At 41.7% G+C, this 15,093-nt stretch overlaps 1 protein-coding gene across 1 annotated transcript in view; it reads right to left on the bottom strand.

Annotated features, from left to right (window-relative positions):
- UBR4 (ubiquitin protein ligase E3 component n-recognin 4) overlaps window positions 1–15,093 on the bottom strand; it is a 134,907-nt gene that overhangs the window by 94,905 nt on the left and 24,909 nt on the right. The window contains exons 18-29 of the mRNA XM_011934073.1: window positions 12,879–13,048; window positions 11,290–11,572; window positions 10,415–10,550; window positions 8,787–8,866; window positions 8,154–8,282; window positions 6,969–7,151; window positions 6,706–6,831; window positions 6,389–6,618; window positions 3,999–4,120; window positions 2,671–2,768; window positions 1,577–1,734; window positions 198–407 (exon numbers count right to left, since the gene is read on the bottom strand). Of these exons, the coding sequence (XP_011789463.1) occupies window positions 198–407; window positions 1,577–1,734; window positions 2,671–2,768; window positions 3,999–4,120; window positions 6,389–6,618; window positions 6,706–6,831; window positions 6,969–7,151; window positions 8,154–8,282; window positions 8,787–8,866; window positions 10,415–10,550; window positions 11,290–11,572; window positions 12,879–13,048 (1,925 nt within the window). The remainder of the gene's footprint in view (window positions 1–197; window positions 408–1,576; window positions 1,735–2,670; window positions 2,769–3,998; window positions 4,121–6,388; window positions 6,619–6,705; window positions 6,832–6,968; window positions 7,152–8,153; window positions 8,283–8,786; window positions 8,867–10,414; window positions 10,551–11,289; window positions 11,573–12,878; window positions 13,049–15,093) is intronic.

The following is a 15,093-nucleotide window of genomic DNA, read 5'->3' as shown; positions in this document are numbered from 1 at the left end:
CCCTGGAGGCAGAGGTTGCAGTGAGCCCCACTGCACTCCAGCCTGGGCAACAGAGCGAGACCGTATCTCAGAATAAAAAAAACATACACACACAAAAACAAGCTATTAATTAATGACCTAAAGGCAGCAGTGTTGGTACATTTCACTGATAGTAGCAGTAGGTCACAGGAAACCTGACTGTTCTCTATCAGGCTCACCTGTTAGGATCTGCATGATTGGCCAGAATATTGTAACAACCAGTGATCAGCTTCTCATAAACACGAGCCAAGAACTCATCAGACTCAGCAGGGCCCAAGATACGTTCCAGGGAGTTGCTACTGATCTCGGCAACACTCTCAGTGCTCGATTCCAAAAGAAGTGGTAGCAGGGTCCGAATGACCTGTGGTGGGTTCATCTCATCGGACCAACTTTAGCAAAGAAAATGAAATCGAGTTAGTGAACACACTCCTTCAAAAAGCTGCAAAGCAAGGACAGGGTAATTCAATTATTTGCCAGGGGAGAGGGGAAGGGGAATTGCGCAAGGGCCTTTATTCCAGTCTTTTTCCCATGATAGCTGTTTTATACACAGGTATCATAATACAATCTCATATTCTTCTTTTTCATTATTGTATCAGAAACAAAAATCATTTTCAATTGAAAAATCCATTTATTAAAATGTCAAATTAATGAGCTGCATTTTCTAATATTCAACAAAGAAAATTAACTGAAACCAAAGCAAGTATTCCATTCCAGACAAGCCTTCTAGAAGAACTGCCAGGAACCTGGATCACTTTTAGGGCAATATGATATGAGACTTAACCTGTTACCTATGTATAAGAAGACAAAATAGTCCCTCTATTGGCCTGACCTGGTTCCTACAATGGTGGAATTTATCCCACTATGATTCTGGAGAAACATTATCAAATAATCTGTCACTTTCACTTTAAAATTTCAACCCAAGACATCTCCAAATTGCAATATGTCTTAAAGGCTTCACATATTTCCATATTAATGCAGAATGCACACAAGTACAGAATTTTCTGCTGAAAAACACAAATAAGCCTTTTCTGAAAAATACTATAGAGAAGAGGAAGTACTCTATTGTCTTTCAGATCTAAGTTAAAAAATCATTCTTGGCTGGGCACGGTGGCTCAAGCCTGTAATCCTAGCACTTGGGGAGGCCGAGACGGGTGGATCACAAGGTCAGGAGATCGAGACCATCCTGGCTAACACGGTGAAACCCCATCTCTACTAAAAAATACAAAAAACTAGCCGCACGAGATGGCGGGCACCTGTAGTCCCAGCTACTCGGGAGGCTGAGGCAGGAGAATGGCGTAAACCCAGGAGGCGGAGCTTGCAGTAAGCTGAGATCCGGCCACTGCACTCCAGCCTGGACAACAGAGTGAGACTCCATCTCAAAAAAAAAAAAAAAAAAAATCATTCTAGATAAGTGCTCATACTTTAAAGCAACAGGTACTCTTTGCTAAAGAAGTATACAAGAAAGCATTACTACATAGTTATAAAACTCTCACTGTCCCTCTTTAACCACAATAGAATACAGAAGTAGAGTCCTTGGGGCTATGTAGTAGATACTCACACAATAAGATCTCCAGTCAACCTGACCAGTGAGAGGAGGGTGTGCTTCAGGGAAGCAGCCAGGGGCAGACTTTGGCTACAGAGAGTCCCCAGGTGTGCAGCCTGCACTGCACTGATATAACTCTCTGAAGGGATGGTGTCATTGGCAAAGGCATTGCGCTGAAAGGAAGCAAAGCAGATGTAAATGGATAGACCATCTACCCTGGAAAAAATTCTCATGTGGAAAAAAACTGACATAAACTAAGACCCCACTGACATCTGTAAACAATAGCCTCTACCTCAGTATACACTGTTATTCATGCTGGGAAGGGAAGTGGGGTACAGAAAAGGAAGCAGTTAAATTTTAATTAGTGCAAAGTTAACAGTTAAATGCAATGAATATCCAATACCACTTTCAAATGATTAGAGTATAATATAATGCACTATATTTAAAGTAAAACTATTGTCTGTCTATAATGACTGAGAAGGAACTGGATTTTGCAATGCATCTGGTCTCTACTAAAGCTCTGGGTGGTGTAAACAGAGGTCACGATCATAAAGCAGGGATAACAAGACTATAATATTTAGCTTTTCAAAAGAACTTCAGTAAGCCAATAATCTGTTAATAGAGGTAGTGTGAGCAGAGGATACACAAAGAGCAAGTCAACTGACAGAAGACTCAGTAGTATCTAAAAGCCTAGAGAAGCTAAAAGTGACCCTGTAAAATTGTTACAAAAGGAACAGGTTCCTAACATATAACCTACAAAGGAAACAGAGTTAACATGTATTGGGAATTCATGTGCCAGGTAATATGCTAGGCACTTAACATTCAATACACTGAATCGTCACAGCCCAACATTCAATTGGTGAAGAAACTGAGGCTCAAATAAATAAAATGGTTTGTCTTCTGATAACACAAACTTATAAGCAAAAAGCCATATGAGAACCAACTAGGTGATTAAATGCATTGATTATTGATTCAGCCATAGCCAATATTACTGCAGTATATGAAGATCTCTTGGTAGCTAGTTTAAGCCTAATTCCTTTAGGCTTAAGAACAAAAGACAGAATGACTAGCACTCAGTAGTTCTACCCCTGGAACAGACAGGGACTCACCCAGGATCCAATATTGGGAAATTCATTGGTATTGATGTTGTTCCAGGACTCACATACAGCCTGCACTGATGATGGCAAATTCTGAACCAGTGTCGGACCTGGAGGCAACAGAAAGGACAAGGAATCATTACAAGAAAGAAGGAATGACACAGAGCATTTTAAAAGCCAAGCCCAAATGCAGAAAGAAACAGTACAGCCCAGGCTGTCAAAATAATTAGTAAGATAGCTTAGATGGATATTTCAATAGCAGTACTATTTCCAAGAACCAGTTAATTGCTTAAGAGCTAACACTCTCAATTGTAAGGTTTTCATTTCCCATCATATTCACTTTCTAATCTTGCAAGTAAAGAAGACAACTGAAAATAAGATGTGAAGTGAGGGTGAGTCATTGCAAGTCAGACTGAAATCACCATTAAACATCTGCTCCCCTTCTATAAATAGGTGTCACTTTTCTCTTGATCTCTTTTCTCTTTAAGACAAATCTTAAGGGCAGGGATCATAACATACATTAAGAACAGCATTCAATGCAGCAGTACAAAGTGAGACTATCTGAATGTTAAATGAATATTTAAAGCTTGAAATTAAGGAAAATACACAAACAGTTGTAAATTTTAAAGGGTAACTACTGTACTTAACTCCAATCAAGCCCTTTGATTTTTCTACCCTAAATTTCTACCAGATCATTCCTAACCCAGCAAAGAGATTATTTCCGGGCACAAAAGTACTAGCTTGCTAATCCTCCTATCCCCTCTAAATAAAAAGAACACCAGCCTGGGCAACATAGCAAGACCTCATCTCTACAAAAAAATTTAAAAATTATACAGGTATGGTAGTATGTGCCTGGGATCCCAGCTACTTAGGAGGCTGTGGCAGGGGGACTGCTTGAACACAGGAGGTAAAGGTTGCAGTGAACTGTGATAGCACCACTGCACTCCAGCCTGGGCAACAGAGCAAGACTCTGCTGAGAGAAGAGAGGAGGGGAGGGAAAGAGAGGGGAGGGGAGCAAAGATCTGTGCTAAAGACAAAACAGCCTTATGTTTTGGAACCAACAGATCCTGGTTTGGATCCCAGCTCCATCACCTGCAAGATGCAGGATTCTGGACAAGTAACTTCTCTAGACCTAATTTCTAATGAGTAAAATGGGCATCAAAGTAACACTTCATAAGGTTATTGTGAAGATCAAAACAGACAAACCTATCTAAATGCTTGATACACAAAAAGGCTCCAATAAACAGTAAATGCCGGTAGGCACCAAGGGAGAGAAGTAGTAGTACTAGCAGCAGTAGCTGTTGTAATAACATTATTCAAAAGCACATTCTTTCACTTACCCAGAGTATTTGCCTTGCACCTACTAGAGCCAATAGCCAAAACAGCAGCAAAGCCTTGCAGTTTCTCCTTGGAAGGTTTCTCAGTTGTTCCCTCTTCATTAAAGTTCTGCAGCAAATAGGCTCTGGGGGAAAAATAGGGGGAAAGTGAAGCCATAGGAATCTAATTCCACCAGTTAGGAAAAACTAGGCCTAGACTGGCTGAAAATCCTATCTCTCAGTTTCCTATCTAGTTAATATAGTTGATAGTGCCTGCTTCTTCCTGGTCTCATGGGTAATCGTTTTCCAAAGAATGTCTGTCCCCTCCTCTGAAATGCTCCCAAAAAATCCCCAAACCTTAACTGCCTGACAAATAAGCCTGAGAAACAGTGAATACTATATCTATTCTCCTCCTCCACCTCAGAAGATTGACAAGGTATCTAGTAAAGGTTCTGAATACTTTATTTTTTAAAACAAAACAAAACAAAAAAACTGTTTATCCAACATTTTGCAAGCTTACTTGGCCAGGAACATTAACAGCTCAGTGTGGAAAACACTGGCCTAGTAGGCCAGATTAGAGTAAATTCCCAGAGGGCAATGACTTGGTCTGCTTTGGCTACTGCCATAACCCTAGCACTTAGAAAAGTACGTGGCACGTAGCAGCCATACATATTTGTTCAAAAAATTTGCCTCGAACAACGGCCCTCTATCTTCTGCAAGGCAGTCACACTAAGAGACAAGGTTAGTTAAGTATGACAAAGATCTAGGTCCATTTAAAGCAGCATAAAGCCCATAGAGCCGGGCAAGGTGGCTCACACCTGTAATCTCAGCACTTCGGGAGGCTGAGGCAGGTGGATCACCTGAGGTCAGGAGTTCGAGACCAGCCTGGCCAACATGGAGAAACCCCACATCTACTGAAAATACAAAAATTAGCCAGGCATGGTGGTATGCGCCTGTCATCCCAGCTACTCGGAAAACTTGAGGAGAATCACTTGAACCCAGGAGGCGGAGGTTACAGTGAGCTGAGATCGCACCACTGCACTCCAACCTGGGCGACAGAGCGAGACTACATCTGAAAAAAAAAAAAAGCCCCATAGAACAGGAGTGAACACTGAGATCCTACAGGGACCAGACAAAGTAAATAAGCTTAAGAGAGCTCTGTGAAAACTGCTGCAAAGGGAACTAATTCTCAGCTCCAGTCTGTTACTGTTGTTTCAGAAGTAAGTCAGGCCCAGTTTTGCCAGTTCTTCCAAATTAAGAAAAGCCAGAAATCTAGACTTGTGAATAATCTCCCAATTTTATATACTGAAATTAACTTTAAAATATTTAAACATCATACAGACCAAACTCTACAGGGCATGCAAGTCTACAGTGTTTGTCATAGAAAGAGTTGAATTTGAAATAAGTTCTAACTCATTCAGAAATGTTTTTCTCCAAGTACATATCATGACATTTAAAGAGCATTTAAAAGGCCAGGTGCGGTGGCTTATGCCTGTAATCCCAGCATTTTGGGAGGTCGAGGCAGATGGATCACCTGAGGTGAGGAATTTGAGACCAGCCTGGCCAACATGATGAAACTCCATCTCTACTAAAAATACAAAAATTAGCCAGGTGTGGTGGTCATGCCTGTAATCCCAGCTACTCAGGAGGCTGAGGCAGGAGAATCGCTTGAACCTGGGAGGTGGAGGTTGCAGTGAGCCAACATCGCACCACTGCACTCCAGCCTGGGCGACAGGAGCAAGACTTCACTTCGAAAAAAATTTTCTTTAATAATAATAAACAAAGAGCACTTAAGGAGCTTTAACTCAGTTAATAAGAAAAATGACAGTATTTAGAAAAATTATATTACCTTTCTCTGTATCCTGTAAGTAAAATGGTACAAAATATTTAAAGAATTATAGACATTGGCCGGGCGCAGTGGCTCAAGCCTGTAATCCCAGCACTTTGGGAGGCCGAGACGGGCGGATCACGAGGTCAGGAGATCGAGACCATCCTGGCTAACACGGTGAAACCCCGTCTCTAGTAAAAATACAAAAACTAGCCGGGCGAGGTGGCGGGCGCCTGTAGTCCCAGCTACTCGGGAGGCTGAGGCAGGAGAATGGCGTAAACCCGGGAGGCGGAGCTTGCAGTGAGCTGAGATCCGGCCACTGCACTCCAGTCCGGTTGACAGAGCGAGACTCCGCCTCAAAAAAAAAAAAAAAAAGAATTATAGACATTAAACTTCCTCCTGACTCCTCCTGCACTATTTGAAAATTCCCTCATCAAGCACCCCTTCATACTAGAGAAGAAAGCATTATACCATGGGGGAAAAACCCTAAGCTGACAAAAGGGAAAAACATCAAATTCTGAGTCACTGGGGGATTTGCACAGAGTGCAGAGTGCATGTGCATCTCTGGGCAGGCTGTTCACCACACCTGGTGAACGACGCATAGGTATCAATGAGTTGCAGCGTGGCTGGAAGTAGGTTCTTGGTAATCTCAGGCGACTTATGAGGATCAGTCTCAGCAGCCATCTTAGAAAAATGCTCATCCAAAGAGACCTGAACCTTTGAGATGGCGGCATCAAGGGTGTAGATGGACTGCAGACTGGGAATTTCATGCAGCTGCAAGATGGTGGTACAGTCGATACTACAGAAGGATGAGATCTTTAAAAATATGCAAAATATAATTAGTTGTGGCAAAAGGCTATGGTAGAAACCAAGTTCTATCATTTAGGCTCCAATACTACATACCTGTCGAGCGAAGTATTCCTCTACTATTTCAACATCATATTTCACTGAGCTACACTTGGCAGTGGATGCCAGTTCTAGAAGCGAGCTAGCATGCTCAGCCTTCATTCCCTGTTTGATAAGGTGATCCTGTTTGGACAGCAAGAAAAAGTGTTTAGGAGATCAGTATAGGCAGAGTCCAAAGCTTTCATCATCTTCAAATTTAAAAGCTCCAGAAAGCACAAAGCACTCTGGCTTTGAACAGTCTTAGCAACAAGCTCTGTTACCTTTATCCAGCTGACATAGGAGCTGATCCGGAGCCGAGAAGACCATCGCAGTGTGTGCAAGATGTCACATTCACTCATCTCAGGTGAGTTCATGGATAGCTGGTTAATGTAAGTTTTTGATGGTGGTAAAATTCCTAGGATCCTCCATAGTATCAAGAAGTAATATTGAAGGGCACAGGCCTCCTGGAGAAAGGAAAAGAAGCATAGAGGTAGTACTTGGTATTGCCTCAAGATCTCCCTCACAGTACGAACTGCTCCAAATACAACTTTTAAAGAAGAACTGTGTAGAGTCCTGATTTTAAATTGAGATTTGGCCCCCAAGTCCATTCTCCAGATCTTTCTAGAGAGTGCACCTACCAGAAAATGGCAGAACACACATACAAATAATTTGTTTCACATTCTGCACATTTCACAGACCAAAAAGGCTATTCCAAGACAACTTTGGCTCCCCAATAATTTACCAATTAACCAAAAGAGGGCAGGACATTCTGCTGGGCAGACCTGCAATCAGCTGTTCATTTTTGTGGCCTGGAATTGCTTCTAGAAGTATAGAGACACATTAACAGAGCCACAGAAAAATATCAAGCTTGAGGCTTTCAATATCACACATCAACCAGTATTCACAGGAGAGATAGCACTTGGGGGGGACCACTAATTCTTTTTTTTTTTTTTGAGACGGAGTCTCGCTCTGTTGCCCAGGCCGGAGTGCAGTGGCTGGATCTCAGCTCACTGCAAGCTCTGCCTCCCTGGTTTACGCCATTCTCCTGCCTCAGCCTCCCAAGTAGCTGGGACTACAGGCACCCGCCACCACGCCCGGCCAGTTTTTTGTATTTTTTTAGTAGAGACAGGGTTTCACCGTGTTAGCCAGGATGGTCTCGATCTCCTGACCTTGTGATCCACCCGTCTCGGCCTCCCAAAGTGCTGGGATTACAGGCTTGAGCCACCACGCCCGGCCATAATTCTTAAATTACAGTTCTCTCAATGGTAACCAAAAAACATGCAAAAGCTGATTAAATTCTCTTTAAGGTGAACACAGCTACCCAAACTACCTAGAAATACTGAAGAATTAGTCAGTTTTGCAAATCAATATTCAATAAACTAATTACATCTCAGAAGAAAATTTCTGATAGAAACGATCAAAGATCAAACACAACCCAAAGACTTCTCAGGGTTCCACCATCTTACCAAGGCTGTTACATTCTTGTTTTCCTTTCTCCTAACTGTATCAAGCTGGGACCCAGCTGCAAGCAGGGCTGTCAGTGCAGCATAAAGCTCATCATACTTGACAAGCTTGGAGAAAAGGACGTCACATGCCTGACATAAAGAAAGAAAGACAATCATTTCTTTATTTTTAAAGTATTTTTTCCTACTGCCTATGCACTATCATTTATCCTCATGATTGACAAAATATCCCATCAAATCATACTCATTAACTTCTCCTTGGAGCAGATGCCCATTCTGGGATGGTACTCACAGTTTGCAAGCTATTGTGAGCACACAACTGGAGGCGTTAGAATAAGAGAGTAAGGCAATTATTTTTGTCCATTAAAATACTTGCATGTGAAAAACGCTAACAAAGATTGTCTTCAAAAATCAAGTGCCAGAGGTGCCAATCCAGCAAGGATGACCCCCACAGCAAAAGTGCACCCAACAAATAAATATCCAAGTAACGTTTTCCTATTAGAATGAGCTCAAATCGTAACACAGACCACATTTCCTGACTATAAAAAGTCAGTTATTCCCTTTCCCCCCAGTAGGCTGATTGTGGTGGAAACCATCTGACCCACATATAAAATGCAGTTTTAAAATTCCTAGTACCACAGAATCAAGTCGGTTCAAATCATCCTCTGAGGCTTCTGGGGACAGGACACAGTAGAATCTGGGTTGTGGGACAGCGTCTGAAAAGTAATGTGCTGATTAAAAAAGAATGGTTTCATTCTTAACTCTGTCTAACTAGTATGCAATGTAGAAACTCAGAAAATATTTACAACAAGATTTCCCAACCTTAACAATATTGACATCTGGAGCCAGATAAGTGTTTGCTATGGGAGGCCATCTTGTGCATTCTAGGTGATTTAACAGCAGCCCTGGCCTCTACCCACTGAATGCCAGTATGACAATCAAAAATATCTCTAGACATTGCCAAATGTCCTGGAGGGGAGGGGACAAAATCACCCATTGAGAACCATTGCTCTAAGAGTTAAGTAGGGTGCTCCAGAATCAAATCAATCAACAAATCATGTCATTAGTCTGAACACATTAAACTTACATGCTGTTTCCCTAACATCAAATAGTAAGAGAGAACAGTAAGCTCATACTAAGGTTTCACAAAAGTTTCCACAAAATACACTTAACATCTAATAATCCTCAGGATAAGCGCAAATGCACACTAAAAAACACAAGAAATACCTCATCCAAAGAACAGACAATTGCTATATGAGAGAAACACTAGAGATAAGCTCATGTTCACATTAGCTTCAGACCAGCATGTCACCAAGACCCAAAATGAAATTTAGCTGTACATTAGAACCACAACTCTAAGGGAAAATGAGGAAAATTAATCACACAGAGTGGCAAGAATCCATATACTGTACCCCATGGCCAGACACCGGGATTCTGATTTCTTGTGTCTCAATTTATTTTTTAGTTTTTATTTTTTTTGAGACAGGGGTCTCACTCTGTCATCCAGGCTGGAGTACAGTGGCGTGATCACAGCTCACTGCAACCTCAACCTCCCAAGCTCAAACGATCCTCCCACCTTAGCCTCTCGAGCAGCTGGGACCACAGGCAGGTGCCACCATGCCCAGCTACTTATTAAAATAATTTTTGGTAGATGGGATCGATGTTGCCAAGGCTGTTCTCAAACTCCTGGGTTCAAGCGATCCTCTCACTTTGCCCTCCCAAAGTGCTGGGACTACAGGCATAAGTCACCATTCTCAGCCTCAATTTTTTTTTTCCTTGAAATAGAGTCTTGTTCTGCTGCCCAGGCTGGAGCGCAGTGGTATAATCTCAGCTGACTGCAACCTCTGCTTCCTGGTGCAAGTGATTCTACTGCCTCAGCCACCAGAGTAGCTGAGATTACAGGCAGGCACCACCAAGTCTGCCTAAATGGTTTTTGTATTTTTTCAGTAGAGATGGGGTTTCACCATGTTGGCCAGGCTGGTCTCGAACTCCTGACCTCAAATGATCTGCCAGCCTCTGCCTCCCAAAGTGCTGGGATTACAGGCATGAGCCACAGTGCCTGGCCTCAATTTAAAAAAAAATAATAAATGTAGGCTATGTGGGAGTCCATTTCCGAAATGTTTTAATCCATAGGTGATTTGCCATCCATAGGGATTACACTAAAGCAAATGACCAAAGATCCTCCAAGAGTCTCCAAGCTTCTAATTCAACCCCGCCAATGAGAACCAGTAAGTCAGTTTCCTACTGACAATCTTCTTTCTGACCTGATGAGAAATGCTTAGACCAGTTTTCTTCTACTTCTTTGAACCCATGATAGAGAGGAGTGGTTGCCCGGCGGCTGTTGCTGTCCTGGGATCCACTTGCCCACCCAAAAGGAGGACTTAGCAGGTTATGCTGTACCTTTTAAAACACAAATACTGAAATTAAGAAAGATACACAGTCACCATTCAGCTTTTCACTTAGGTATGATAATAGCTCGGTACACTAAATCTTGGAAGTCTGAATATGGGTATTCTGCATTCAAATATTCTGTTTTATTGGGCACCATTCAGCTTTTCACTCAGGTATGATAATAGCTTGGTATACCAAAGCCTGGGAAACTCACAAACCAAAATAAAAATTTAAAGATTTTTCTGTGACTACTTTTGGAATGCAATTTTTGGTGGAACATAAAGGGACTAGTGCTCAATGAAACATTTTAAGAAATGCTGAACACAGTTAAGTTTGAACGGACCTCCTATCCTCATTTTGTATCCTTACAACAAAGGAATTTACCAATCCATAAAAGTTACTACTTGACTGTCATTCAACCACTAACAAATACTCATTGAGGGCCGAGGCTCAGGGCACTGCATCAGACACAGGTAGAGCAGGGCAATTCGTGGAAGAACGCCTTTGAACAGCGCCTACATTCCACTTTTAAAAAATGCATCAAATCAAGTCATCTACACTTATCACTTCGGCTAAACATCAACTACAAGTCTCAGTGGTTCTCCTAATCCTACCCACCAACCTCCCAACACCTGAAACCTAAAGTGAGCAGGTTATTTAGGTCATTTGGGCTGCGGATCATGGTAACCATTGAGAAGAATTAACTTCTCAATAACAGTGAAGCAAAAAAGAATGTGTTGGTCTGTACCTGCTCAAACAGATACACAGGGGCTTTGGAGTACTGATGAAGCAGATAATCAAAGATGAGAAGGAGGCGAGCCAAGATGAGTGGCACGGAGCGCATCTGAGCATCCATGTTGACGCTCAACTCCTGGATGATCTGGACAAAAAGCGTCAATATGGCCCGCCGGCCTGTCTCAGTGAAGTTGTGGAAAATGAGGAGGAGCAGCTGCAGGTGTTCTACATTCAAATCTTCTGTCTCATTGGGCACCACGCCTTGCAGGGCATTCTGCTTCATTGTAGACAAAAACCTACCAGAGAGAAAAGATGACTATGTCTGGTGGGAAAAAGAGCATTCTCCAAGAGTTATAACGTCAAGCATTAGAAGAGTTAAATTTCCTAAACCCAGGCAGTAAGATAACAAATTAAGGAAGAAAAAAGGGCTAAATGGTAAAGAGAAGACAGAAACTAAATTTTGGCTAAAAAAAGTCAGACTTGGCCAGCCAGACACAATGGCTCAGTCTATAATCCTAACACTTGGGGAGGTCGAGGGGAGGATCGCTTGAGGCAAGCCTTAACACAGGCGTATTAAAGCCCACCCTGTCATTTGTGACCATGAAAAGTACTACAAGCTCCCCCCCAAAATGCTGCTATTGTTCCTTTCTGATTAATAAACTTGGACAGGTAAAACCAATTCAATTACTTTTCCCCATACTTTGATTCTATCATTTAATTCTAGTTTTGAGAGTTTATACTAGAGGTTAAAAATCACTGCATGATAATAGTCAAAAATAACTCAACAGACTATAAAGCAATAAAAAAGAAAGTATACTATTCAGAGAACTTGTCAGAAGAGCTTTTATGCAAAAAAGGAATGAATATAGCCAAATGTTTCCACTGCCTTTGGCTATTAGGAAAGAGATCTGTGTGTTAATATTAGGAAAGAGATTTGTGTGTTTAACAAGGGTTTCCCTCATTGCACCCCTCTACCCTCTCAGCCTTTTTGCAAGATTCCACCAGGAAAAATATAGTGGGTCTTTGGCATTCAAGGAGGTTTATGATTTCTAAAATCCAGCATTAGAACTATTTGATCCTAGAATGGGGAAAAGAAAGCAAAGCCTTTTAGGAAAACAAACTGCTTTGAAGACTTCTAACCATGTAAACAAAAATGGCAAATACAGGTCCATCTAAAGCGGATTTAGACGATTAATCTGAGCTTCCCCCAAGGAAAAAAATTCTTTAAAATTTGTCCAAAAAAGACTGCAAGTCCCCCAAGTGGCTTCATGTTGAAAGCAAAATAACCAAGGACAGAGTTGGCTTCCCTGCTTGTCTTTCAAAAAAAACAGATCAGGATAAAATTGGTTCTGTTCAAGATTGTAGTTCCATCTAATAATTATAACCAAATCCGCCATGTGCTACACGGAGACTTTATTTCCAGACCAAAGTTGACATACTTGTTTTTTTAACAGCACATCTCCAACTCCATCCCTCTTCTACCCTTCCCCCTCTAAACATTATCATTACAGCAATGTATCAAAGCCACAGATTAACTACAAAGTCAAACAAATAAAAAAGGAAATAACCTTCTCTATAGGCCTTCTCTTAGAGGCATCTTACCTGTCCCAAACTTTAAGGCATTCAGGGACGTCAGGGTCACCTTGAGCACTGGCTTTATGTTGCCAGATGAGCAGGAGGCGTGAAAGCACAGAGAGGCTTTGAGGGTGAATGTACAAGGGCCAAGGGCCCTCAGAAAAAGGAGCCACTCCTAGCTGCTGCAACAGTGTGTTCTGACAAGACAGACATGGAACAGAACATTAGGAAACAGATATAGGATAAAGTCAAAAGGTTACTCATGTTCTCAAATGTTTGTTTGTTTGTTTTAGTATTGGGCAGAATATTTTAAAGAAAGAAGGACCCAGAAATTCAGATTTTGGAATAGTTTGGATAAAGATCATTTAGGTCAACAAATGAGAAAAACATAAATGAAAATTTACTGATCTAACCTCATTAACATTTATAGTTAATGAGTCTCAGATATGGGCTCCTGAAAAAGGAGAAAAGCATTGAGATACCAGAATTGGGATAATTTTGTAAATGGACAAAACATGAAAAGTTGTTGCCTTTGAAAGCAAACTTCTTGAGCAACTATAATAGCTAATAGTTTTTCTTTAATAATCAGTTACATAATACAAATAACACCCAAAAGGGGAAGATCCAACAACTTAAGAGATTCGCAGTATTGGCAGAGAAATCCTGCCTATGAGATCTGAAAGCACCCAGAATTCAACAAGGCTGTTCTTTACCTCCAGGTGGAGCATGTCTTTCAAATGAGCTTCATTTTCAGCTCAGTGAGCTAAGCTGCAAATTTTCTTCTCAAACACACACACACACACTGAGCAGGATGCCAATGGAAAACCAGACAAATGCCTGCTTTCTCGTTTGGCTTCAGAAGACACAAAGCACGGTTACTGTGGGATGTGGGATGTAGGATAAATTTCTAAGTCTGCCAAATTAAATTATATTTTTACACTACATCCTCAAGGACCCTTCCTTGAAAATGAATGTTATGCAAAATGTCGCTGGCCTCAAGAGCAGTTACCACAGGTTGAGCTAAGCGCAGAGCATACTTTATTGTCGCACAGGATGTGCCAGGCAGAGACAGCAAGTATTATGTGCTCCATGTCACTGATGAGGGAAGGTGAAGAACATGACCAAAGCTTTAAGGTCTCTAAGTGGTAAAGCCAGGTTTATCTCTAAAACCATGTTCTTTTTTGTTTTTGAGACAGAGTCTCACTCCATCACTGAGATCACGGGAGTGCAGTTGCGTGATCTCGGCTCACTGCAACCTCTGCCTCCCGGATTCAAGCAAGTCTTGTGCCTCAGTCTCCTGAGTACTGGGATTACCAGCTACTGGTACATGGTACCATGTGCCACCATGCCTGGCTAATTTTTTTCATTTTTGGTAGAGACAGGGTTTCACAATGTTGGCCAGGCTGGTCTCAAACTTCTGGCCTCAAGCAATCCACCCGCCTCCCAAAGTGCCACCGCACCTGGCCTCTAAAACCATGTTCTTAACCACCATTCTCAACACCATGTTCTCAACACAGTCATAAACAACTTCTTAATTTCCTAAGTTCCATGAAACAATTAAAAAAAAAAACCTACCTGAGCTACGTGAAAAATACTAACTGTAGCACAATTCTAATAATGGAAAAATCAGGAAAAAAATCTAAATGTTCAAATCAAGGGGCGTACCTAGCCATTCATATGGATAAGTAACACATATTCTTTATAATGCTATTTTTTAACGCTATTTTTTTAGCTCTTGTTTTTCATCTTTGTGTCAGTTTTTCAGGCCTCAGAGCCACAGAAATGAGTTAACATTCCACAGGAACCTGGTCTTTCCCTCCCACCCCAATTCTTCCTTCTCAGCTCTAAATAAAGTAACTGACTCTCTAAGAAGTCAAACTGCACCACAGTCCATCTAGCAGCAGAACTCTGGCTGAGTCCTCCCTTCTTCCACTTCTCTTTCATACTGGCATTTCTGAGGGTTCAGCCTCAGCCTTCAGCTCTCTTGCTAGTCTTATTGTTTCTCATTACTTCAAAAATTGCCCCAACTTAATTCCTGAATTTCAGACTCACATTCCCAACTATTTTCTAGACACTGGCACCCCAAAACTTCATCACAGTTAAACTGAAACCTTAGGCTGAGCACAGTGGCTCATACCTACAGTCCTAGCTATATGTGATACTGAGGTGGTAAGATCACTTGGGCCAGGAGTTCGAGCAGCCTGGGCAACATAGCAAGACCCCATCAGGAAGACAGACAGAT

This window comes from Colobus angolensis, unplaced genomic scaffold, assembly GCF_000951035.1.
Source record: "Colobus angolensis palliatus isolate OR3802 unplaced genomic scaffold, Cang.pa_1.0 Scaffold130, whole genome shotgun sequence".
Lineage (NCBI taxonomy): Eukaryota > Metazoa > Chordata > Mammalia > Primates > Cercopithecidae > Colobus > Colobus angolensis.
The sequence above is the reverse complement of the archived record's forward strand: the minus strand, read 5'-3'. Positions and strand labels throughout refer to the sequence as shown.